Source organism: Ascaphus truei, unplaced genomic scaffold (assembly GCF_040206685.1).
Source record: "Ascaphus truei isolate aAscTru1 unplaced genomic scaffold, aAscTru1.hap1 HAP1_SCAFFOLD_567, whole genome shotgun sequence".
In the NCBI taxonomy this organism is placed as follows: Eukaryota; Metazoa; Chordata; class Amphibia; order Anura; family Ascaphidae; genus Ascaphus; species Ascaphus truei.
The window spans coordinates 125,001-151,042 of record NW_027456899.1 but is presented as its reverse complement, the minus strand read 5'-3'; the positions used below and the strand labels follow the sequence as shown (position 1 = coordinate 151,042).

The following is a 26,042-nucleotide window of genomic DNA, read 5'->3' as shown; positions in this document are numbered from 1 at the left end:
GTGTGTGTATATACTGTTAGACCACACCGGCCAATGAGAGGTGTGCGGGGGTGGGTGGGCCAAGGGAGCCATCTCATTGGCCTGAGGCGGAGTGAGCCCTATAGGCTTAAGCTTGCTGCATGGTCACAGCTTTGAGCACAGCCAGTGTTAAGATGCATAGCCAGAAAACCCACCCACAGACAGCTGTTTCGACCTTAATGGGTCTCATCAGTGTGGGGTTGGTTAACTGGCTATGCAATGAAGCGAAAGGATGGGGTTTACCATACTGAGTTAAGTTATGGTGAGTTAAAAAAAGTGACAAAAACCCTTCACAGCAAAGCATTTAGCAAATGTAAAAATACTGTATGCTCATTTGCATGTCTTAGCCAGGTCTGCAACCCCGCCTTTCACCATTATCTCCCAGCACACAGCACTTCCACTGCAGCAAGGGATTCTGGGAAATGACATGCAAATGAGCACACAGTGCCACTTTCTGCTTCAAAAACCATTTTATACATGGTTCCCTATAGGCTTAAGCTTGCTGCATGGTCACAGCTTTATATATTTATATATTTATATATACTGTATATATATATATATATATATATATATATATATATATATATATATATACCATAATACTGAGTAAAGTTATGGTGAGTAAAAAAAAGTGACAAAAACCCTCCACAGGAAAGCAAATATGCAAATGCAACTGTATGCTCATCTGCATGTCTTAGGCAGGTCTGCAACCCCGCCTTTCCCCATTATCACCCAGCATACAGCACTTCCACTGCAGCAAGGGATTCTGGGAAATGACATGCAAATGAGCACAGTTGCCTATAGGGAACCATGTTAAAAATGGTTTTTGAGGCAAAAAGTGACACTGTGTGCTCATTTGCATGTCATTTCCCAGAATCCCTTGCTGCAGTGGAAGTGCTGTATGCTGGGTGATAATGGGGAAAGGCGGGGTTGCAGACCTGCCTAAGACATGCAGGTGAGCATACAGTTGTATTTGCATATATATATATATATATATATATAACGACAAACCTATACATTTGCTCGCCCCGGGCGAGTGGATTTAACCCCCGGGCGAGTAAATATTGGCCCAAGCAGCACACGTTTGGTACTAGGTGGCGAGTAGATTTTTTTGTGTGGCGAGTAGATTTTATATATATATATATATATATATATATATATATATATATATAACCAATTGATTGCTAACCCAAAGGGAGAAGCGCAGGGATTCACTTTCTGTTTTGCACATTTTGTATGGCCAAATCCTTCACCAGCTGCATGCTCCTTATATGGAGAAGCGCGGTGATTATATATTTGTTTTACATTATAAGTAGGGAGGAGGCAGGTAACTACAGGCCAGAGGGGAAATTCATAGAAAAATTGCTAAAAAGATAGTATTATTAAATAACTTAAGTCCCATAACTTGCATGATTCCAAGCAGCTTGTATTTGCTGGGCTGAACTAAGGTCAAACACTTCTGATCGATATTTTTACTGGATGATTATGATAAGAGATCCGGGTGGAGAACTTGTTTATCAGTATTTTTCAGTGGCTAAATGAAGAAGGCATTGGATGAAGGAGAGGCAAGTGAGTGTTTTCAGTATGGGGAGTAGATTCAGAGGAGAGCAAGTAACTAGTGGAGTGCCTCAGGGATCTGTACTTGAACCGGTGCTCTTTAATTTAATATATCTTTATTCGTCACATTACAGATGGTCATGTTTTCAGGATATCCCATCTTCAGCACAGGTGGCTCAATCAGAGGCTCTGTCTTTGACTGAGCCACCTGTGCTGGAGCTGGGACTGACTGAGCCACCTGTGCTGGATCTGGGACTGACTGAGCCACCTGTGCTGGATCTGGGACTGACTGAGCCACCTGTGCTGGAGCTGGGACTGATTGAGCTACCTGTGCTGGAGCTGGGACTGACTGAGCCACCTGTGCTGGAGCTGGGACTGACTGAGCCACCTGTGCTGGAGCTGGGACTGATTGAGCCAGCTGTGCTGGAGCTGGGATAACCTGAACTGTTGGGTTGGGCTTGAGGACTGGAGTTGAGCACCACTGGTCTACATAAAACGTATCAGGATAGACTCATGGACCTCAACATTTAGAACTTGGAGGAGAGAACGAAGAAAGGGGGGGGGGGTTACTGAAACGTTCAAATACTGTGTGTAAAGGATGAGGTAAACCTATTTTAGAGCACACAGTTCAGTCAGGTTTAGAGGAAATGTGAAGCGAGAGGGTATTACAGTAAGGGAATTCAAAATTGTCGAGGAACAAATAAGATCTGATGTTTTGCAACAGATTGGAAATTGGGTGTATTGAGTGGGCCCCTTTTTTTATCTCCTGTCAAACTCTGTCTCTGTCGTCGTGCTCGGTCCTTTTGAAATCTGTTCCTCTCACCATAGGGTGACTCAGTGATGCAATAACATCCGTTAAGGTATACACCCGCATCTAATAGACTGAGGAGCTCTGTAGTCCTAGGGTTCACCAGCAGATAAATTTACCCTACCTTGTTTTTTTTAATAAGGGTTTAGTGAACTTAAATGTAAAGGTGTGTGTGTGTCTATACTGTACAATAGGATATACATGTTTTGACCTCACTACTTTTTTTCCCCCTTTCTTTCATTGATCTTTAAACTGTGTTTTTACTCCCAGAAAAAAAAGAGCCTAGGACTGAAGTTAGCTTTGTGAAACAACGGTTTTTCGAAGACCCTTATCTGAGAGGCTCGGGATAATAGTTTTGTTGAGAAGCCTCAGACGTTGGCATTTAAAACAGGTCTGTGCTTTATGGCGGGATGGAGCAAGTTAGGCCGCGTCCATAGTGGATCAGACGGCGCGAGTGCCAAATACAAACAACTGGAGGCCAATGTGCGTGTCCATAGATCGTGCACGTGAGCGCCGAGGCGGCCAATGCATGGCGAGACAAACTTGTTTGAATTTGCAGCGCGACGGCCAGGTTATGTGTGCGGTTCAGCCAATGAGGGCGAACTGCTCACGTGACATCACGGGCACGCCCACCATAGTGCAACATTGCAGGCCACGGATCTCTTAAAGTACAGACAATGCGCTCGGTCGCGAGCGCGCACCTACTATTGAGGCGGCCTTAGAATAAATGGCAGAGGTTGCTGCGTGTACACTACTGTAGGCTTTGGGCCTATTAAAAATCAAATCAAAACCAGTTGTGAAAAGTTAAGAAATAAGGTTTGTCATCTTTTATAAGCATCACAATGAGATTCATTTCGTGATGGTTACCTTTTTGATTGGGGCTGGGGGGAGGGGGAATTGTACCTTTAAATTGTCCACTTGTGAGAGATGCTTTGAAAAACTCAACTTGCCAGCTGTGTGTGACATATTTACAAGGCAACACACAGAGTAAACCAGGACAATCAGCGCATCACCAGTGTGAAAGGCAAAAGGCTTGGGGAGAGGGGGTGCCGGATACCGTAACACTGTGGGGGAGGTGACTGTGCCTTGGACAAGGTGAGGGTCAGGGTGGCTGGCGTTCTGCCTGGATGAGTGTGACTGGAATAGAACATAATGAGGGTGTGTCCAAAGAGTAGGTCAGGTGGAGTGGGTGCTCGGGGTGGCACATGCCTAGATGCAGGCATAAGCTCAAGGGTAGAGATTCCCAGGGTGGGGATGCCCAGGATGCAGGTGGTGGTCCTGCCTGTGTCATTGACCCTCCTTTTTATTCACTTCAGATATGATGCCTCTTCTTCACAATTACATCACAGTAGATAGAGACTCTGCTGTCAAGCCCCAAACACCTGGAGATTATTTACACCATGTGTAAGAAGGTGAGCAGCTGTGTGTCAGTTGGACAAATGGAAAGGAGAACACACTGGGTGGGAGCATGGTGGGAATTAGGAGCCTGTGATTGCATGTGGGGGCTGAGCAACAGAGAATTTTACAAGTAATGTTTTCCACCATTCAGTGAAGCTTTGCAAGCAGTCTGCTTAGACATTGTTTTTGGAGGGCTCAATACTTGGATCATGAAGGGTCCTGCAATTGCGGTGTAAGGGCAGAGACTGTGTGTGTTTGTGAGGGGGTGGGGCTCTGGTGAACTGTCATTTTGGTTGTGAGGCAAGAAGGGGCTTAGGGCAGCAGTGGGAGGTTGAAGGGGGTGAGGAAGAGGTGTAGCCTAGTGGTGCTTCATTTCCACCCCTTTTGTGTCAGGTACTGACAGGGGAAGCCGGGGAAGATGCCGAGTGCCACGCAGCAAAGCTCCTGGAGGTCATTGTCTTGCACTGCAAAGGCCGAGGAATTGATCAGGTAATTTGGAACTGGGTGCTGCTAAGGCTCATTGCCCACCCCACTCTGAGACATGCTGTCCATACTTCATTTTTTCGGATAAAGTTTTCACACTATGAGCTCTATGCACAAAGCGCCGAAAAGTTTTTTATCGCCACAAAATGCTTTTGGTATTCAGTAAGCGCCGAGAATTTGCCAAAATCGGCATTTTTTTGACCCGATAAAAAATTATCGGCAGGCGGCTGGCGAGAAGCCACTTTTCAGCACCTTTCGCCACTTTTTTAAATCGGCTGTATTCTAGTAGCCCCGATCCTGTTTTCGGTGCTTATCGGAGCTGATCGGCAGTCTCGAAAAGCTATTTTTTCGGCAAATCGTCCCGCCAACTACAATTAGTCCTTGTTACGTGTGTGTGTATATGTCGGATCTAGAAATAAAAGCCAGGTGTGAATCACTAGTTTCCTGAACCCCATAACCAGTGTCTGGACGTCCCCGCTTCACAATATCTGAAGCAGCAATCCCGCCTGTGATCTTGCCTGATCCGCAGTCCCTCAATGTCCAGGTACCCTCATTCCCGCAATGTTATACATTGGAGGGGATGTGTTCCCTACCTGTCTTCCGATGTCTTCCGTGTGAAGCTTGAGTCATATTTGGAAGAAAGCATTATAGGTTATTTCGGTGTAGTATAGGGCAGTTAAGATATATAGGGTAAATAAGATATCCAGATCCAGAGTGTGGGGGCGAGTGAGAGAGAGTGGGGGGGAGAGAGAGAGAGGGGGGAGAGGGAGAGAGAGGGGGGGGAGAGGGAGAGTGTGGGGGAGAGAGGGAGAGTGTGGGGGGAGAGGGAGAGAGTGGGGGGGGAGGGAGAGAGTGGGGGGGAGAGGGAGAGAGTGGGGGGGGAGAGGGAGAGAGTGGGGGGGAGAGGGAGAGAGTGGGGGGGGGGAGAGGGAGAGAGTGGGGGGGAGAGGGAGAGAGTGGGGGGAGAGGGAGAGAGTGGGGGGGAGAGGGAGAGAGTGGGGGAGAGGGAGAGAGTGGGGGGGAGGGAGAGAGGGAGAGAGAGTGGGGGAGAGGGAGAGAGAGTGGGGGAGAGGGAGAGAGCGTGGGGGAGAGGGAGAGAGAGTGGGGGAGAGGGAGAGAGAGTGGGGGAGAGGGAGAGAGAGTGGGGGAGAGGGAGAGAGTGGGGGAGAGAGGGAGACTGACTGACTGGGTAGGTGACTGACTGACTGACTGACTGACTGACTGGGTAGGTGACTGACTGACTGGGTAGGTGACTGACTGACTGACTGACTGACTGACTGGGTAGGTGACTGACTGACTGACTGACTGACTGGGTAGGTGACTGACTGACTGGGTAGGTGACTGACTGACTGACTGGGTAGGTGACTGACTGACTGACTGGGTAGGTGTCTGACTGACTGGGTAGGTGACTGACTGACTGACTGGGTAGGTGACTGACTGACTGACTGACTAACTGGGTAGGTAACTGACTGATTGACTGACTGGGTAGGTGACTGACTGACTGAATAACTGGGCAGGTGACTGACTGACTGACTGACTGGGTAGGTGACTGACTGACTGACTGGGTAGGTGACTGACTGACTGACTGACTGACTGGGTAGGTGACTGACTGACTGACTGGGTAGGTGACTGACTGACTGGGTAGGTGACTGACTGACTGACTGACTAACTGGGTAGGTAACTGACTGATTGACTGACTGGGTAGGTGACTGACTGACTGACTGACTAACTGGGTAGGTGACTGACTGACTGACTGACTGACTGGGTAGGTGACTGACTGACTGGGTAGGTGACTGACTGACTGGGTAGGTGACTGACTGACTGGGTAGGTGACTGACTGACTGGGTAGGTGACTGACTGACTGGGTAGGTGACTGACTGGGTAGGTGACTGACTGGGTAGGTGACTGACTGACTGACTGACAGACTGGGTAGGTGACTGACTGACTGACTGACTGACTGACAGACTGGGTAGGTGACTGACTGACTGACTGACAGACTGGGTAGGTGACTGACTGACTGACTGGGTAGGTGACTGACTGACTGGGTAGGTTACTGACTGACTGACTGGGTAGGTGACTGACTGACTGGGTAGGTGACTGACTGGGTAGGTGACTGACTGACAGACTGGGTAGGTGACTGACTGACTGACTGACTGACTGACAGACTGGGTAGGTGACTGACTGACTGACTGACTGGGTAGGTGACTGACTGACTGACAGACTGGGTAGGTGACTGACTGACTGACTGGGTAGGTGACTGACTGACTGGGTAGGTTACTGACTGACTGACTGACTGGGTAGGTGACTGACTGACTGACAGACTGGGTAGGTGACTGACTGACTGACTGACAGACTGGGTAGGTGACTGACTGACTGGGTAGGTGACTGACTGACTGGGTAGGTGACTGACTGACTGACTGACTGGGTAGGTGACTGACTGACTGACTGGGTAGGTGACTGACTGACTGGGCAGGTGACTGACTGACTGACTGGGTAGGTGACTGACTGACTGACTGACTGACTGGGTAGGTGACTGACTGACTGACTTGGTAGGTGACTGACTGACTGACTGACTGGGCAGGTGACTGACTGGGCAGGTGACTGACTGACTGACTGGGCAGGTGAGTGACTGACTGGGTAGGTGACTGACTGACTGGGTAGGTGACTGACTGACTGGGTAGGTGACTGACTGGGTAGGTGACTGACTGGGTAGGTGACTGACTGACTGGGTAGGTGACTGACTGACTAACTGGGTAGGTGACTGACTTGTTGGGTGGGTGGGTAGGTGACTGACTTGGGTGGGTGGGTAGGTAGGTAGGTGACTGACTTGTTGGGTGGGTGACTGACTTGGTGGGTGACTGACTTGGGTGGTTGGGTTGGGTGGGTGGGTGACTGACTTGTTGGGTGGGTGGGTGACTGACTTGTATTGTGTGACTGACTTGTTGGGTGGGTAGGTGTCTGACTGACTGGGTGTTGGGTAGGTAGGTGACTGACTGGTTGGGTAGGTAGGTGACTGACTGGGTGGGTAGGTAGGTGACTGACTGGGTGGGTGGGTGACTGGGTGGGTGGGTGACTGACTACTTGTGGTCTCTCTCTCCCCCCTCCCCCCCTACACACACACACACACACACACACACACACACACACACACTCTCTCTCCCCCCTACACACACACACACACACACACACACTCTCTCCCCCCCTACACACACACACACTCTCTCTCTCTCCCCCCCCTACACACACACACACACTCCTCCCCCCCCCCTACTCACCGTGGATCGCTGTGGTCTCCGGTCTCTGTGACAGCCGAGGAAGCGGCAGGCCGGATGTCGCCCTCGGCCTCGGCGGCTGTCACTGCGGGTCACCGGGTGGGAGTGAGGGATCCGGACACAGGGGAGAGAGGAGTGGGGGGGCTAGTGATGCGGCTGGTCACCGGGTGTCAGACACGCCGCAACATGAGGGCAGCGGCAGCCTCAGCTCAGTGGCTGAAGATGGTGAAGGAGGAGACCATCTTCTCACAACAAGCTGATCCGAGCTGCCACGCGGGGTCACGGAGGCCGGGGACACGGAATTGGAGGTGAGATCGGGAGTGAGTGGGGAGATTGGGGTGTCAGGGGGGGTCACGGAGGCTGGGAGAGATTGGGGTGTCGGGGGGGGGGGTCACGGAGGCCAGGAGAGATTGGGGTGAGGGGGGGTCACGGAGGCCGGGAGATATTGGTGCGAGGGGGGTCACTGAGGCCAGGAGAGATTGGGGTGAGGGGGGGTCACGGAGGCCGGGAGAGATTGGGGTGGGGGGGGGGAGCGGATGGCCCGATGGGAGGGGGGAGGGGCGACAGATGGCCCTGCAGGGGCCTGAGGCAGACAGGCGTGGAAGGGGCTGGCTGCCGGAAGGGGGAGGAGTGGAAGCGCTGAGGAGGGAAAGTTGCTGAGAGGCGGGGGAGGAGCGAAGGCACTGTTCAGAGAGCCGGAGGTTAAATCCACATGCCCCGGGCGTGTAAATGTATATAATTGTCGAACACTGTGTATATATATATATATATATATATATATATATATATATATATTACCCCAACAACCCCTATAACCCCTAACATACACATATATGCACATCAATGATACTATAGGCCGGCAGGGGCCCTCGGGTGTTACCCGCAGGCCTGCAGTACCAATTATGTGCCCCCCCCAAAATTAATGTCAAAACACATACATACTTATAAATAAATAACCCCCCCCTTAACACATACAGTATAGTAATGGGCACAATTACTATTACCCACAAATGGATAATAGTGAATGTGCCCATTTTAAATACATAAACACCAATCAATACATTAAATACAGTACGTATAGCACTCACCCATGTCCGCCTGCCACGATGAAGGCCATCCTCATCTTCATCCTGTTCATGCCCCCTCCGCTGCTGCAAAACAGACACAAGAATGAAAACATCCAATGTAATGTCCCCGAACCCCTTAATCACCATAGCGGTTATTAACCGCTACAGTCATTAAGGGGTTAACCCACCCTCAACCACCACTCGGGAGGCCTACATACCCTCCCACACTAACCCCCCACCCTTTGAGGCCTAACCACCCTCACCCACTATCCACAAGGGAGGCCTACCCACATACCCTTGGGGCCAATAACCCCTCCCCCCACCCCCAGTACCCACAATAAAAACAATACACAGCCCCACATTAAACATCATTATATTTATTCAATACATTACCCACCCCCTGTGCCCCCCCATAAATACACGATTTATTCTTTTACATACAGGGTTCATACCCCAGCCCCACGCGAGTCCCCGGCGGGCTGGCGGGTCACCTGACAGACCTACAGGGTACCAGCAACTTGTTTCACACAGGTTCTGGAGGCCTGTTGGTGGGTCCGCCAAGTGCCATGGCCCCTAGGTGGTCTCATTGGGTCACCGTGGGCCACAATTGGGTCCCCACGGTAGGCCCGTGGATGTCTGGGATCCCCGGGTCAGACCCACAGGTGTCTGCGGGGCCTCGGGTGGTTCACACGGGGATCTGGGGAACTCACGAGTGCTCACTATGGGTCCGCGGTGCCCCCACGGATGTGGGACCACCGGTTCTTCCCCGCACACTACGGGTCCGCGGTGCCCCCACGGATATGGGACCACTGGTTCTTCCCCGCAGACTACGGGTCCGCGGTGCCCCCACAGATGTGGGACCACCGGTTCATCCCCGCAGGTGTCACCCGTGGAACCACCAGCCTGATACCCGTGAGATACCCGAGGATACCGCAGGTGGTCTCCAGAGGTCTCACGCAGAACCAAGGAACCAACCCTGAATGTAAAAAAAATAAACCTGGCCTATACATTCAATACATACATCCCCCCCCCAACACCTACAGTACAATAATGTGCAAAATAACTATTATCCAGATAGGGATAATAGATTATTTGCCCATTATTAAACACATTAACTAGCATATTAAAATAAATAAAGTACTACTGACCTCATCAATAAGAAGCCCCCGTCGCCAGCAACATTCTTGTCTTTCGTTGCCCACAAAATACATAGCCAATACATAGCCAATACATTGCAATTACATTCAGATATTAATTAACCCCTTAAACACCTTATCGGATAATAACCGCAAAGGTAATTAAGGGGTTAAGCCACACTGGCCCGATACCCACCCTTCACCCAATCATTTGTACAGTGGCTTCATCATGCAACTATATATATATATATATATATATATATATATATATATATACACTTGCGACACACTTTATTCGAGCTCGGCTAGTCCCACGAATTCGGGTATACCCGGGTGTATTGAGGTTTGTGACTGTTTTCTGCCCGAGTGCATTGGGTTATTTTCCAGGCAGGGATTGAAGAATTTTATTCCCGCTGGCTGCAATACTGCACAGTATATATATATATACTGCATTACAATTCATGAATTTATGCCATCTGGTAGACACGCGAAGCACTGCAACCTATTAAATCCTAATCATTATCATTTAACAGATCAGCCGCCTGTCAGCCAGGAATGAACCCAGGCTGGGAAGGCAAACGCAACGGGGCTTGTCAGAGGTGAGGAGCGGCGCATTCCAGGTATCTGCCAGGTACATATTGGCTATTTGCTCGAATAAAGTGTGTCGGTGCAGTATACACACACACACACACACACACATATATATATATATATATATATATATATATATATGTATGCACACACAGCTGTCTCTTACACATACCAATACTCCTTGTTTTTCCATCCCTATACACCAATAGGGACCACATAGTATCCACACACACTTTTAGTTATGCTACTATCTCCCACATTTCCACACCTACCCACACCATTTTTATTAACTCCCACTCCACACACCCCTTTTGTAAAGCACTGTATACACTGTGGGCTCTCCATTAATTTATATTCACACAGATACACACACACACACACACACATCACTTTCTTTCAGGAACCATTTAACACCTCTAGCCATAAATCTCATCTACACCCGGGGAAGGACAAGCACAGATAACATTCCAAGAGAGACTGTTTTTAAGTATTCCCTTTATTTGCTTCATTCATTGTAACATCGCCGGAAGAAGAGATCAGTGTATCTCGAAAGCTCGCACAAATAAAAGCATTTCGTTAGCCACAGAACGGTATCATCTATTTATTTTTTTATTTTATATATATATATATATATATATATATATATATATATATATATATATATATATATATATATATATATATATATATATATATATATATATATACACACACACACATGATGAACCAATATACAAATAAATGTAGAAGGGTTATCAAAAACATGCTCTACTACAAATACCACTTCTCCATACAGACACAATACAATAAAATCAATTTCCTTTAATAATCCAATCTGATCTTCCAATCAAAATCCTCAAATGCCAATCAAAAGCCACAAATGCCACTGAAAACATTGCATTTACATTGTATACATGATGCATACAATCTATGTACCATATACATTCTGCAAATGAATGTTAACAATAACATATTCCAAACAAAATACCAATACATCCAAACAAGTATACTATTTAAACCAATCCAGTAACCATAAATCAATTAGCATTCATTAATTAAATCCCTAAACAATTTACATTCCATCCCTAACAATTAAACAATTAACTAATTCAATCGTTGAACAGAACAAGTTATCCTCTGATAAAATATAAGTACCAAAAAGAATACAATATACAAAAGCAAGCCTCACCCTGACCTAAAGTACACCATACAATAGCAAAAATTACATCTATCTAATTTTAAAATACATGATACACAGATTTATGCATAGCAGCATAGCCAAAATAATTTAAAACACAGCAAATCAAGCTTTTAAAACAACATCATTTCTTACCCTGTTTGCATATATCGATCTAGACATACATACATACAGTGGCAAGAAATGATATACCAAAAATAAATAAATACACATGTAAAAAAGCTTCAAAAAAAAGAACAAGTTAAATAAAATACATTTCTTTAGTTTACTTACCATTACTTGACTCACTCACCGACTCCCGTTGAACAGCTTACTCTTGAACCAATCCACCACGCACAGGAACCCATAAAATAAAAAACCATAAAATAATAAACATTGTGTGACAGGGTAAATAAAAGCCACCAGCTATATGCCTGGCAGACCTATGTTTAGTCTGCAGTGCAGCAGTGATTAGGTTAACTTCAGCTGGGAACCTCAGAACAATTAGTTGGATCCCAGCTGCCTAATCAAGGTGTGTTAAAAACCCCAGGCTGTAGACACATGTGGCCTAGCTGTTCAGGAGAGAGGAGATTACTGATAGAAGGTCTGTCTGTTGTATGCTATCTGAAACAGGAAAATCCCCTAAAACTCTGGAGAGAGAACAGCTTGATACAAGGTCTGTTAGCAAAGTACATGGTTTATGAACTGTCTGTCTCCTGCATAGAAAAGAGTAGTTGCCTTATTTTTACTCTGTCTGATAAAGAGAACCTGTTTTGTCTGCTGAAGAAAAATAATTTTTTCTTTTGTTTGCTGATGAAAAGCTATTTTTGTTTTGTGTGCTGTATAAATTAAGGCTAAATAAATAAGCCTTATCCAAAGAACCTGCGTGTGTAGTTGCATTTACCCTGCAACACATTGAAATAAAAATCCAAAACAATCCACGGGTCTTCTATTTGTAATCCATCTTCATCTGTATTCTTCTTTCTTTTATCTGCGGCTCTCTTCCGGGGTCTTCTTGTCTTCTTCGGCCACGTCCTTCCTCCTCGGCGTCTGCCTTCAAAATGAGATGACATAGGCTTTTAAAGGCCTATGACGTCACATTTTCGTCATGGTTCCCACGGCCCTGATTGGGCTGTGAAAACCATGTGTTTTGGCCGAGAAAAAAAAAATGACGTCACTTAAAGGCAATGAAAGCACAGCCAATCAGAATGGCTTTGCTTCAATTGCCTTTCAGATGACGTCATGAAAAGAAACATGGCCGGCCTCACATGGTACGGTAGCCAATCAGAGCGTGGGAACTCCATACCAACTCTGATTGGCTCTAGTATACCATGTGACAGAGGCTTGGGGGAGAACGGATGTGACGTCATTGAAAGCCTGTCACATGGTACTAGACCCAATCAGAGTAGGGATAGACTTCCCCTATCTGGATAATAGTTATTTTGCACATTATTGTACTGTAGGTGTTGGGGGGGGGGATGTATGTATTGAATGTCTGTGGGGGCACCGCGGACCCGTAGTCTGCGGGGAAGAACCGGTGGTCCCACATCCGTGGGGGCACCGCGGACCCGTAGTGAGCACTCGTGAGTTCCCCAGACCCCAGTGAGAACTGCCCGAGGCCCTGCAGACACCTGTGGGTCTGACCCGGGGCTCCCAGACATCCGCTGGCCTACCGTGGGGTCCCAATTGTGGCCCACGGTGACCCAAGGAGACCACCTGGGGGCCATGGTGCTTGGCGGGACCCACCAACAGGCCTCCAGAACCTGTGTGAAACAAGTTGCTGGTACCCTGTAGGTCTGTCAGGTGACCCGCCAGCCCGCCGGGGTCTAGCGTGGGGCTGGGGTATGAACCCTGTATGTAAAAGAATATATCATGTATTTATGAGGGGGGCACAAGGGGTGGATAATGTATTTAATAAATAGAATGATGCTTATTGTGGGGCAGTGTATTGTTTTTATTGTGGGTACCGGGGGTGGGGGGAGGGGTTATTGGCCCCAAGGGTATGTGGGTAGGCCTCCCTTGTGGGTAGTGGGTGAGGGTGGTTAGGCCTCACGGGTGGGGGGTTAGTGTGGGAGGGTATTTAGGCCTCCCGAGTGGTGGGTGAGGGTGGGTTAACCCCTTAATGACTGTAGCGGTTAATAACCGCTATGATGATTAAGGGGTTAGGGGATATTACATTGGATGTTTTTATTCTTGTGTATGTTTTGCAGCAGCGGAGGCGGCATGGCTAGGATGAAGATGAGGATGGCCTTCGTCGTGGCAGCCGGAAATGGGTGAGTGCTATATGTATTTAATGTATTGATTGGTGTTTATGTATTTTAAATACACAGGGTGTGTATGTTGTTTATTGCAATGTTTATTGGGGGCAAATGTCCCCAATAAACATGCTACTCTGTCTTAACCCCTTCATTGCCTTAGCGGATATCCGCTATGGTAATGAAGCAGCATTTATGTATTTTAATAATATTGTGCGGAAGCAGGGGGGCTCCTGAGATGAACCGCATTGCTTTGTGGCTCAGAGACCCCCTGCTACCCGAGTTACAAGCCCCGGTTTGGGGCATCGGTTACAGTGTCGCAGCCATATTTATAGCGGGCACGCCGCGAATGGGATGCTATAAAGATGGCGGCGACACTGCCACCCGATAACACGTACCGGGGCCTGTAACTCAGGAAGCAGGGGGTCCCTGGTCCACAAAGCAATGCGGTTCAGCTCAGGGGACCCCCTGCTCACAGTACACTATTATTAAAAATACATTCATGCTGCTTCGTTACCATAGCACATAGCCGCAAAGGTAAGGAATGATTGTTTATTTATATATGGGTTTTACTCATAGTGTAGATGTGCAGAGGGTCTCCGGAGCTGAACCGCTTTGGTTTCAGGTCCGGGGACCCCCTGCTTCCCAAGATACAGGCCCCTTTATGGGGTGCCGGTATCCCTCTGCTTTGTTTACATTCCATGGTCACGTGATCGGGACATTTAAATGCAGAGGGAAACCGGCACCTCATAAAGGGGCCTGCATCTCGGGAAGCAGGGGTTCCCCGGACCTGAAACCAATGCAGTTCAGCTCCGGAGACCCCCTGCACATGTACACCATGAGTCAAAGTTATTTTGATATGTTTTTATTTTGCCGATGTTTGCTCAGAGAGCGCGGCGGGTCTCTCTCTGCTGCAAACACATATCCGCAGAAACGGCCTATCGGAAGGATATCGGGAGTCAGGATTTTTTGTCACCGGCTCATCGGCGTTTTGCTTTTGCGGAGATTCGGCAGGGATCGGCATGGATTCGGCCCTTACGGAATACGGCGAGGGCAAATCGCCAAAATCATGCCTATCGGCAACACTTGCTGAAGAGATTTTTTTTGCGCTTAGTGCATGAGGCCCTATATTACAATTAAACACTAACCCTAGCCGTGTGTGTGTCTTTCTCTCTTTCTCTCTCTCTCTCTGTCTCTGTCTGTCTGTCTATCTCTGTCTCTCTCTGTGTCTGCCTGTCTCTCTCTGTCTGTCTCTTCTCTCTCTGTGTGTTTCTCTCTCTCTCTGTGTTTCTCTGTCTCGCTCTGTCTGTGTTTTTCGATCGCTCTCTCTCTCTGTTTCTCTCTGTATCTATCTCTCTCTCTCTCTCTCTCTGTATCTCTCTCTCTGTATCTCTGTCTCGTCTCTGTCTCTCTCGTCACTCTCTGTCTCTCTCTGTGTCTCATTTTTTTTCATTCCCCCCCCCCCCCCCCATCTGCTCTTCCCCCATTTCTCATGGTTAGGTTTGTTATCCAGAGCTGTTAATTACGTACTATTTCTAGACATTTTTCGCATGCCGTTTTTTCCATCTGCATTCAAAGTTTGCTCTCTCTGTTAGAAGCGTAAAGATTTCAAACTTGCCCTGGATATCAAAATAAACTAATTATTTTAACATGCAGTGACTCTATTATATGTTTGGTAGATACAGTATATACATATTTTACTGTGATTTTATTGCGTGTGTGTACTGAAAGATTTTTTGGTTTCTTTCTACTTTGATCAGATTGGTGAATAAATTGTACAGCAGGCATGAATCTAAAACCTTTTCGTAGAAGATATGTGCTTGTAACTGTTATTTGCCCATGTATTCTCTATAATTATGGAACATGTCAAATCCTAGTCCTTTATAAATAAGGATTCTGGGTTGTGGAGTAATGCACCTGTTATTTTGTGTTTTACCCACCGCATTACAGTAGTGTGTGTGTGTGTGTGTGTGTGTGTGTACTGGAATTCCCTTCCCCTCAATACCACACTGTCTCTCTCTGGCTCTCTCCACCTTTAATGCCTATCTTCATACAGGCCCCCTTAATGAAGTATTTGGGTAGCTCCCTTGGCTAGTACTATACATCTCATATACATTTACAATCCCTCCTTGCAGTCGTACTTACCACAACACACTCCTACTGTGTCTGCAGGTTCTTCCTACTTGCCAGTTAAATTGTAAGCTCTTCGGAGCAGGGACTCCTTTCCTAATGTCATATTATATTCTTATGTATCCAATTATGCTATTTGTATTGCTGCTGTAAAGCGCTACTGTATGTACATGGATGGCGCTATACAAATAAAGACATGCATACGTACGTTATAAGGCTAGGGAGATAGAAGAGGGCTTTGGCTGTGCTAGCAATTGCTGCACATGGCCACGAGAAAAAAGGGAGCAGCCAGAAGAAATCACACCTTTCCCAGGTGTCAGATCACCAAGTTTACACACTAACTGAAGCAGTATTTAAAAATACTTAAAGGTGTCATATTTGGGTAAAAAAGCATCAATCATCTAGATGTAACCCATTGAACATGTCACTGGCATTAGTTCACTTTAAAGTTCTTCAGGACCAAACCTTTGTGATATATGTAATATAATTGTATGTATATCTTTGTTTATATAGCGCTACAAGTGTACTCGGCACAAAGAATACAGTACAGGGAATTATAATAATACAATAAGTGCAGCAAAATCAGACAATAGGAAAGTAAATCCCTGCCTGAAGAGCTTACAATCTAAATGTGATGTTGGCAGACTTGCAGAGATAGCAGATGAGGAAATAAGTGCTGTAGATGGCAGTGCTTGGATTCAATGGTTGGTAGGAGTGACTGTGGGTGTGGGACAGTAGCCGTGAGTGCAGGCTCTTGGGGTGCTTGATTTGTGAGGCGAGTTTTAAAGGTTAGTCAGTATTAACACAATTAGCAGGGGAAGAGGTGGCAGAGAGGCGTGGGCGAGAGCAGGTGTGTATATGGCTGGGTAATATTTCATTTATTCCCACATTTGGCTTTCAACATTTAGATTCTAAGCTCTGAGGAACAGGGCGCTCATTACCTTTTTGTATTTCTTTGTGCTTTTTTTGTCCGTATTTGGTATGTTATTCTGTTTGTCATTGATATCATCCTGTTCCCCCATTGTACCGCGCTGTGGAATATGTTGGCGCTTTATACACTGATAATGATAATAGATGGGTCACATATACCAGAAGACATTCCTAATCTTTGCATTCAAATAGCTCTTTGGGCTCTCTGTTCCGCTGCTACCCTGGAAGTCTTTAATGCATTTAGTGAGTGGCCGTGTCTTTTTCTTTAGTGTATCCCGCTCTTCGTGGAGGCCGTGCTGGAGAGACTAACACGAGGCGTTAAGTCCAGTCAACTGCGGACCATGAGCCTGCAGGTGGTCATTGCATCTCTGTATTATAACCCAGCTCTGCTCCTGAACACCTTGGAACAAATTCGCTTCCCTCACAGCTCCGAGCCCATCACTGCACAGTTTGTCAATCAGTGGGTGAATGATACAGACTGCTTCCTGGGGCAAGTAAAGCTGACCGTTTCAGAACTTCATATATGGAGGGTACATGTGTGCATTGATCGTGTCGCTGTGATGTGTACTGAAGATTCTCTTGCAAATTATGACCTGTCGCCCATCTTAAGGCAACAATCCCCACTACTTAACCTTGTTTTTCTGCTGTTTTTTTTTTTTTTTAACAAACTCTGAAACTGGAGGGTCCCTGTAGCTTGGGGGTAGGGGACGGTGGAGGTGGTGTGCAATTCTTGTCCTCAAGGGCCACCGGGATAAGATTATTTGGAAGGAGTAACAGAGCACTACTGAAATTATCCAAAATTGAAAAAAATAACTATTATGAAAGGGAAAGTGTGTTTTCCATTAAAAAAGTTATTTATTGGTCATGGGACAGAAATGAGCAGTGGTGTTGCCCCACCAACGCGTTTCGCACTTAAAAAAGAGCTTTCTCAAGGCATCCATTTTCCTAAACTCAAGGGCCACCACCAGGTTAGGTTTTCAGGATATCCCTGCTCTTTACAGGTGTCTTAGTCATTATGACTGAGCCACCTGTGCTGAAGCAGGGATATCTTGGAAACCTAACCTGTTGGTGGCCCTGTAGTACTGGAGGTGGACACCCCTGCTGTAACTGAACCCTAACCCCTGGGTTCCTGAGATATTTCCCATTTTTGTACCTGTATGTTTGGACCATTTTGTGTAATCCACATGGCTGCCATCCAAGGCTCACTCCTTCAGACCAAATAGGAATCCTCAATGTCATCAGGGCAGGACACAGCGGCTTCCTATTGGACGAGTCGGTTAGCTTTAATTTTACTGGCACATAAAAAGGTAAGTATCACGGGTACCAGGTGGTCCCAGGAGCTAAGAACAGTATGGATCCGCACCAGTGGGCACGTTGGTTCAGATTTCGGACAAAGAAAAGATTCTCAATATAGGGGGTATGCTGCATTAATGCTTCTATTGTATGCGTTGAGCCATCACTAATGGTGATATTTGTGATGTATGTGATGAGTCGCCACTCGTGCTGGGGTTTGTACCAATGAGCCGTAATTCATGATAATGTGGGGAATTTGATAGAAGCTTCTTAGCAGTATTTTTTGTGAGGCTCTATGCACCATGTCTGTCTTATGATCTGCTGCTTGTCTTGTAGGCTGCATGACCGGAAAGTGTGTATAATAGGACTCAGCAATCTGATGGAGCTTCCAAACCGACCGCCATCAGTCGACGCTGTTGTTTCCCTCATTGTACCTTCGATTCTGCTTCTCTTCCTTGGGCTGAGACAGGTGTGTGCAAGCCGTGAGCAGCCTGACCAGCGGCCATCCTTGCAGGACCCAAAGACTGAGACTGAGGAAAACGGTAAGAACCTCTGGCTCACTCCTTTCTCAGGAAGGCAGACAGGCTCTGGGTGTACTGAGACCGACTGGTATACCAGGAATGTTCCGAGATGGTAATATATTTGCAACATTAGGAAAAAAGCACAGCCGTGACATCCCAGAATCCTCTGTCCTCGGTCCTAAGCACACTTTAATAATAAAGCCATCAATTATTGGGAAGATAACGATAGAGCATTAAGCTTGTAGTCTGGGAAAGACTAGCTAATCTTCACATTGGGATTCAGGATTTTAACTTGCCTTTGTCAACAGACTTCTTATTTTTAAACACTGTATGTAACTCCTAACAAAAATAATCTATTTGGAACAAAAAGATATTAAATGTTGCATTACAATAGAGAATTGCAGGCTTTATCCTGCATGTTAAAAGAAGCATATTAATAAGACATGGCTAGGGATCGATTTGTAGGGTTGTACTGTATGTAGCATTAAAGGGAAAACAAAGAAGGGTTCAAAGGATATACAGTACAATGGTAGTGTGTTTTTCTGTTGCTTATGTAAATAGTTTAACACCCCTACAGCACTCGCATAGAAAGAATACATGGTCATATTAAAACAAGTGTTACGTGAGCATCACAAAAAGACCATGTCTCGATTTTAACACATAAAATATTCACAGGGAATAAACTATCATTTAAAAAAATTCTGCGAAATAAATATATCGGAATTGCATTTGTGTAGCTGCAGCAATATTTGTAACACGTATGTGCCATTCTTTCCAGGAGATGGAGTTTGGGATTTGTGTATACAAAATGTGTGTCTGTTACTGCACGAATAAACCATTGTGAAGGATGGCATTTCATCTGTGTGTGTGTGCAAAACATTGGTCTGAGTTGAGCTTAACACAATATATGTGCCTTCATGTGTATGCATAGTGTTGTGTTGCATTAAGTCATGTGTGTGTGTGTGTGTGTGTGTGTGTGTGTGTGTGTGTGTGTGTGTGTGTGTGTGTGTGTGTGTGTGTGTGTGTGTGTGTGTGTGTGTGTGTGTGTGTGTGTGACGGAGGAGCTGCAAGTCTCCCTTGGTGACGGGCTGTAAACATGCTGAACATGCTCTCTGCTTTCCAAGAGGAAACTCCGAGTGATGAGGAGGAAGGAAACGGGTTAGGTCAGGCCATGCAGGAGAACCTCGGGCAAGAGGAGGAGGAGGAAGAGGACGACTGGGACGATGAAGTTCTGTAGGAGACCTCCTTAGTGGGATTCAGTACTCCTTTGGACTCTGTAGATACCCTTGATGAATACCAGTTCTTTACAGAAGCTTTGCTCAGTACGTTACTTCTCAGTGTGGTTCGGCACAAAAATGAAAGTGGGGTTAAGTGGGGAAATGCTTCTAATTAAAGGGCTTGGAGGAGAGAGACCGGAGGAGCTCTGTATAAAAGCAATTTTGTTGGCAAGAAGTTCTGACACATTGTGCCATGGGACAAGCTTTCAAGAGTTTTCCTCTTCCTCAGGTCAAGCAATACCATAAATATATACGCACATAAACATGCGCACACAGTGTATATGTTTGCGTGTGCGCATGTTTATGTGTGCGTGTGCGCATGTTTGTGTGCGTGTGCATATGTGTGCGTGTGCGCATGTATATGTGCGTGTACGCATGTATACGTGTGTGCATGTTTGTGTGTGTATATATGTGCGTTTGCGCATGTTTATGTGCGCATGTATACGTGTGTGCATGTTTATGTGTACGTGTGTGCATGTTTATGTGTGCGTGTGCGCATGTTTGTGTGCGTGTGCGCATGTATGTGTGCGTGAGCGCATGTATGTGTGTATGTGCGCATGTATACGTGTGTGCATGTATGTGTGCGTGTGCACGTGTATGTGTGCGCGTGCGCATGTATATGCGTGCGTGTGCATATATATCTATATCATACAAACACTCACAAAGGGGGTAAGCGCGGCCCTCCTACCCCAGCCGCCAAAGCTCCCTTACCCCCTCGCCGCTCCCTTCCCCCCCCCCCGCCCGCTCCCTTACCCCCCCGCCTGCTCCCTTACCCCCCCCCGCCCGCTCCCTTACCCCCCGGCCGCCAACTCCCCAGCCGCTGGGGGGCCAAGCAGCCTCGGATCTGCGCCAGTCCCACTCTCCACCACCTCTCACTCCCGTTGTGTGTGTGTGTGTGTGTGTGTAGGGACATTTTACTCCTGCCAACAATTTGTGCCTCACTTTCACCCCACCCTACCCCTGCCCTTCACCCCCCCTACCCCTGCCCTTCACCACCCCTGCCCTTCACCCCCCTCTACCCCTGCCCTTCACCCCCCCTACTACCCCTGCTCTTCACCCCCCCTAACCCTGACCTTCACCCACCCCTACCCCTGCCCTTCACCCCCCCTACCCCTGCCCTTCACCCCCCCCCCCACGCCTGCCCTTTGACTGACGCACGCACACACCCTGACTGACGCACTCACACACCCTGACTGACGCACGCACACACCCTGACTGACGCACGCACACACCCTGACGGACGCACGCACACACCCTGAGTGACGCACGCACAGACCCTGACTGACGCACGCACACACCCTGACTGACGCACGCACACACACCCTGACTGGCGCACGCACACAAACCCTGACTGGCGCACGCACACAAACCCTGACTGGCGCACGCACACAAACCCTGACAGCCACACGTACACACACTGACAGCCGCACGCACACACCCTGGCTGACGCACGCACACACCCTGACTGACGCACGCACACACCCTGACTGACGCACGCACACACACTGATGCACGCACACACTGACTGACTGATGCACGCACACACACACACACACTGACTGATTGACGCACTGACTGACACACACACATACATACTGACGCACACACACAACCCCTCACAGCCGCATGCACACAACCCCTCACAGCCACACGCACACATACACAGACTGACGCGCGCACACACACACACACACACACACTGACTGCTGCACACACACCCACTGACTGCTGCACACACACACACTGACTGCTGCACACACACACACACACACACACACTGACACACACACACACACACACACACACACACACTGACACAAACAAACACACACACACACACACTGACACACACACACACACACACTGACACACACACACACTGACTGACACACACACACACACTGACTGACGCACGCGCGCACACCCCCACACCCACGCGCACACACACACAGACTGACGCGCGCACACACACAATGAATGGTACACACACACACACTGACACACACACACTGACACACACACACACACACACACACACACACACACACACACACACACACACACACTGACACACACACACACACACACACTGACTGACACACACTGACTGACACACACACACACACTGACTGACACACACACACTTACTGACGCGCACGCGCGCACACCCCCACACCCACACACTGACTGAATGACTGACTGACTGCCGCACGCACACACTGACTGACTGAGGCACACGCACACACTGACTGTGTGTGTGTGTGCGTCAGTCTGTGTGTGTGTTTGTGTTTCTGCGTCAGACTCACTGACGCGCGCGCACACACACTGACTGACTGACGCACACACAATGACTGACGCACACACACTGCATGAAGCTGTAAAGGAGGGAGGGGGGGAACTGGATTGATGTGAATGGGGGACAAACAGAGAGAGGGGGAGGGGTGAGGAGAGAGAGAGGAGCGGGAACATTACATCCCGGGCAACGCCGGGTCTCTCAGCTAGTATAAAATAAACGTAAAGAGAGGGTGCATACCATTCAATGATGGATACAAAAAAAGGAACAACAGGACAGTCACTCTTATACTCCCAGAAAGTGAATATATATATCATTTACGTGAATCACTATCCGTATTTGAAGTGTGTGTGTATATAAATATATATATACATACAAATGAGCATACAGTAATATTTCCATTTGCTATTTGCCTTGCTATGGAGGGTTTTTGTCACTTTTTTACTCACATAACTTCACATATACATACATATATAATATATAATATATATAATATATATATATATATATATATATATGCAGTGGAAGTGTATTGTGTGTATTTACTTACACACTCACTCCACATTTCAGTAACATACATATACATCTAAATAATATTCACATATACACGTTTGCTATAAATGGAATTATTACAATTTTACATTATATACACGTGCAATGAATGGAATAAACACTGTAATAAGTTTGAAATCGCCTATCCGAGCTGCTATGCATGGCTGATCCCTTTTCTCCAGCTTCCTTGAATGTACTATGAGGAAGATCATGTGACCAGATGCTAGTGCACGTTTAGAGAGAGGGAGGGCAGTGCTGACAAAGGGGTGTGCCTGGGTTTGTGACAGGACATGAAGGGGCAGTGCCTTAGCAAATGGCTGTTAAAATAGAATACAAGAAAATTGGTCTTTCAAAGTTGTTTTTTTTAAAACAGAAAATGCTAAAAGTATTATTTCTTACTACAGAACTGATTTATTAAAAAAAACACACATGCAGGATATAGACTGAACTGCAGCTTTAAGTGGAGGCGCAATGGAAAAATGGAATCAACTTTATATTCACCTTCAAAGTGAGTGGTCAATAGTAATTAAAATATACATATATGGTGCACTACTAATGCAAAAACATACATTAAATACATAAAAAATTGTTAAAAGTGATATTGCTAAATATCATATAGCTGAACTGGTAAAAGTGTGTAAAGGTCAGAGTTGCCTGTGAGAAAGGTGGTAGCCTTAAATGCTGCTGGCTGTCAGCTCCTTCCTCTCTGGGGATAACGCCTGGACCGTCCTGCCACATAGCTGGACCGGGCGCTCACACTGCTGGGACTCTGTGAGTAGGCGGGGGCCGTGGATCACCTTGGTGTGCGCCGTCAGATGGGACCGTCCTGGGCGTCTTCCAATTTTCTCCTCCGGTTCACCTCCAGAGTCGCTGTATTGCAGCTTGGAAGGGTAGCAGGGTAGCAGGCTGATCAGCTTACTTTGCTGCAAATGTCAAGATTTTCCGCTCACCACTTATGACTTCCTCTGTGTCCACTTCACACACTACTGACTCAATGCTGTCTCCTACGCGTTTCTCCATGTGATGTGGTGTAGGAGGAGCCAGCATTGAGTCAGTAGCCAGCAGCCTTATTATAGCATAAATGCAAGTCCTTTTTTTTTTAGTGTGAAATATACTTGGTGACATTTAAATCACCCAGGTGATGCTTTTCGAATAAAAGTAGCACCTAGTAATGGTTATCAGGGATATTGGCCTCACGAGAAGCTGTGAAATACAGCCTGCCAATGTCCTAGTAAAAGGGACATTCCACGGCATGCATCTTCCAGACTGTTATGAGCTGTACATACGCATGGATGTGATGAGACTTTGTCTTGTTTAGGGGTGCAGGGCCAAGATCTCTCGTGGTATCACTCGCTGACAGCCCCGCTAAGTAATGATCAGCCTAAACACCTGTAGGAAATCTACACAATGGCCGAGCAAAGGAAGAATGCAGCAGGTCAGTCACTTCAAAGGAGCCAAAGATGATGGGGGTTGGGGCTCTAGCAGGAAAGTGAGAATCCCAGCATATATCGCCCCTTAGACTTAAATACAGAACAGTATCCTGCGGTGCTCAAAAACTCGGTGACAAAAGTCAAATAGACATTTAAAGTCTTAATGATGCAGATATAATGCACAACGTTTCGGAGGAAATTCCTTCCGGAGCTGTACGATTATGCATCCAAAGAAGGGATTTTTCCCGAAACTTTGTGCATTACTGCTGCGGCAGACGTTATTCTAACAAATCACCGGCTTGTCCCTGGCAGGTACCTGGAATGCGACACTGTTCACCCGGAGCATGCCGCGTTCCAAGCCAGGGGTCATGCCCGGCTGACGCGCGGCTGATGTGTTAATTTATAATGGTTCAGGATTTAATAGGCTGCAATGCTTCGCGTGTCCGCCAGATGGCATAAATTCATGAATTGTAATGCAGTATATATATATATATATATACAGTACAGTATATATATACTGTATAACAACAACCCCTATAACCCCTAACATACAGTACTGTATATGCACATCAATGATACTATGGGCCGGCGGGGGCGAGATGTGTTTGCAGCAGAGAGAGATCCGCTGCTCTCTCTGCGCAAACATCGGCACATTAAAAATTATTTCAAATACATTTTTATTCATAGTGTAGATGTGCAAGGGGGTCTCCGGAGCTGAACTGCGTTGGTTTCAGGTCCGGGGACCCCCTGCTCCCCGAGATACAGGCCCCTTTATGAGGTGCCGGTATCCCTCTGCATTTAAAGGTCCCAATCACGTGACCGCGGCATGTAAACAAAGCAGAGGGATACCGGCACCCCCTAAAGGGGCCTGTATCTCGGGGAGCAGGGGGTCCCCGGACCTAAAACCACAGCGGTTCTGCTCCGGAGACCCTCTGCACATCTACAGTATAAATAAAACACATATATAAATAAAAACTCATTCCTTACCTTAGCGGCTATGTGCTACGGTAACGAAGCAGCATTTCTGTATTTTAATAATATTGTACAGTGAGCAGGGGGTTCCCAAAGCCAGAAATTAATGCTCAGGGGACCCCCTGCTCCTGCACAATATTATTAAAAATACAGAAATGCTGCTTCATTACCATAGCGTATAGCCGCTAAGGCAATGAAGGGGTTAACCCACCGTGCCCGCTTTATTGTGGGTAGTGGGGGTGGGTGAAGGGGGTATTTGGCCCTTGGTGTGAGTTTAGGACTTGCGGGGGGGTTGCGGGTGGGTTGCGGGTGCATTTAACCCCTTCACGACTGTAGCAGTTAATACCGCAACGGTCATGAAGTGGTTAACCCCTCCCGCTACCCCCCGCAAGCCCTAAACAACCACCGTTGGGGCTAATACCCCCTTCACCCACCCCCGCTGCCCACAATAAAAAAATCTCACACACAGCAGCCGCCCAAAAATAAATAAATAAATCTAAATAAATAAATGAATATAAATAAATACATTTGAAATACATTTTTATTCATAGTGTAGATGTGCAGGGGGTCTCCGGAGCTGAACCGTGTTGGTTTCAGGTCCGGGGACCCCCTGCTTCCCGAGATACAGGCCCCTTTATGAGGTGCCGGTATCCCTTTGCATTTAAAAGTCCCGATCACGTGACCGCGGCCTGTAAACCAAGCAGAGGGATACCGGCACCCCCTAAAGGGGCCTGTATCTCGGGGAGCAGGGGGTCCTTGGACCTAAAACCAAAACATTTCTGCTCCGGAGACCCTCTGCACATGTACAGTATGAATAAAACACACACATCAATAAAGACTCATTCCTTACCTTTGCGGCTATGTGCTATGGTAACGAAGCAG

At 47.2% G+C, this 26,042-nt stretch overlaps 1 protein-coding gene across 1 annotated transcript in view; it reads left to right on the top strand.

Moving 5' to 3' along the window:
• Positions 1-26,042, top strand: part of LOC142485363 (importin-8-like) — a 66,955-nt gene that overhangs the window by 24,012 nt on the left and 16,901 nt on the right. The window contains 7 exon segments of the mRNA XM_075584393.1: positions 3,700-3,736; positions 3,738-3,795; positions 4,175-4,270; positions 17,092-17,312; positions 18,452-18,657; positions 19,761-19,958; positions 23,163-23,266. Of these exon segments, the coding sequence (XP_075440508.1) occupies positions 3,700-3,736; positions 3,738-3,795; positions 4,175-4,270; positions 17,092-17,312; positions 18,452-18,657; positions 19,761-19,873 (731 nt within the window). The 3' untranslated portion in view covers positions 19,874-19,958; positions 23,163-23,266.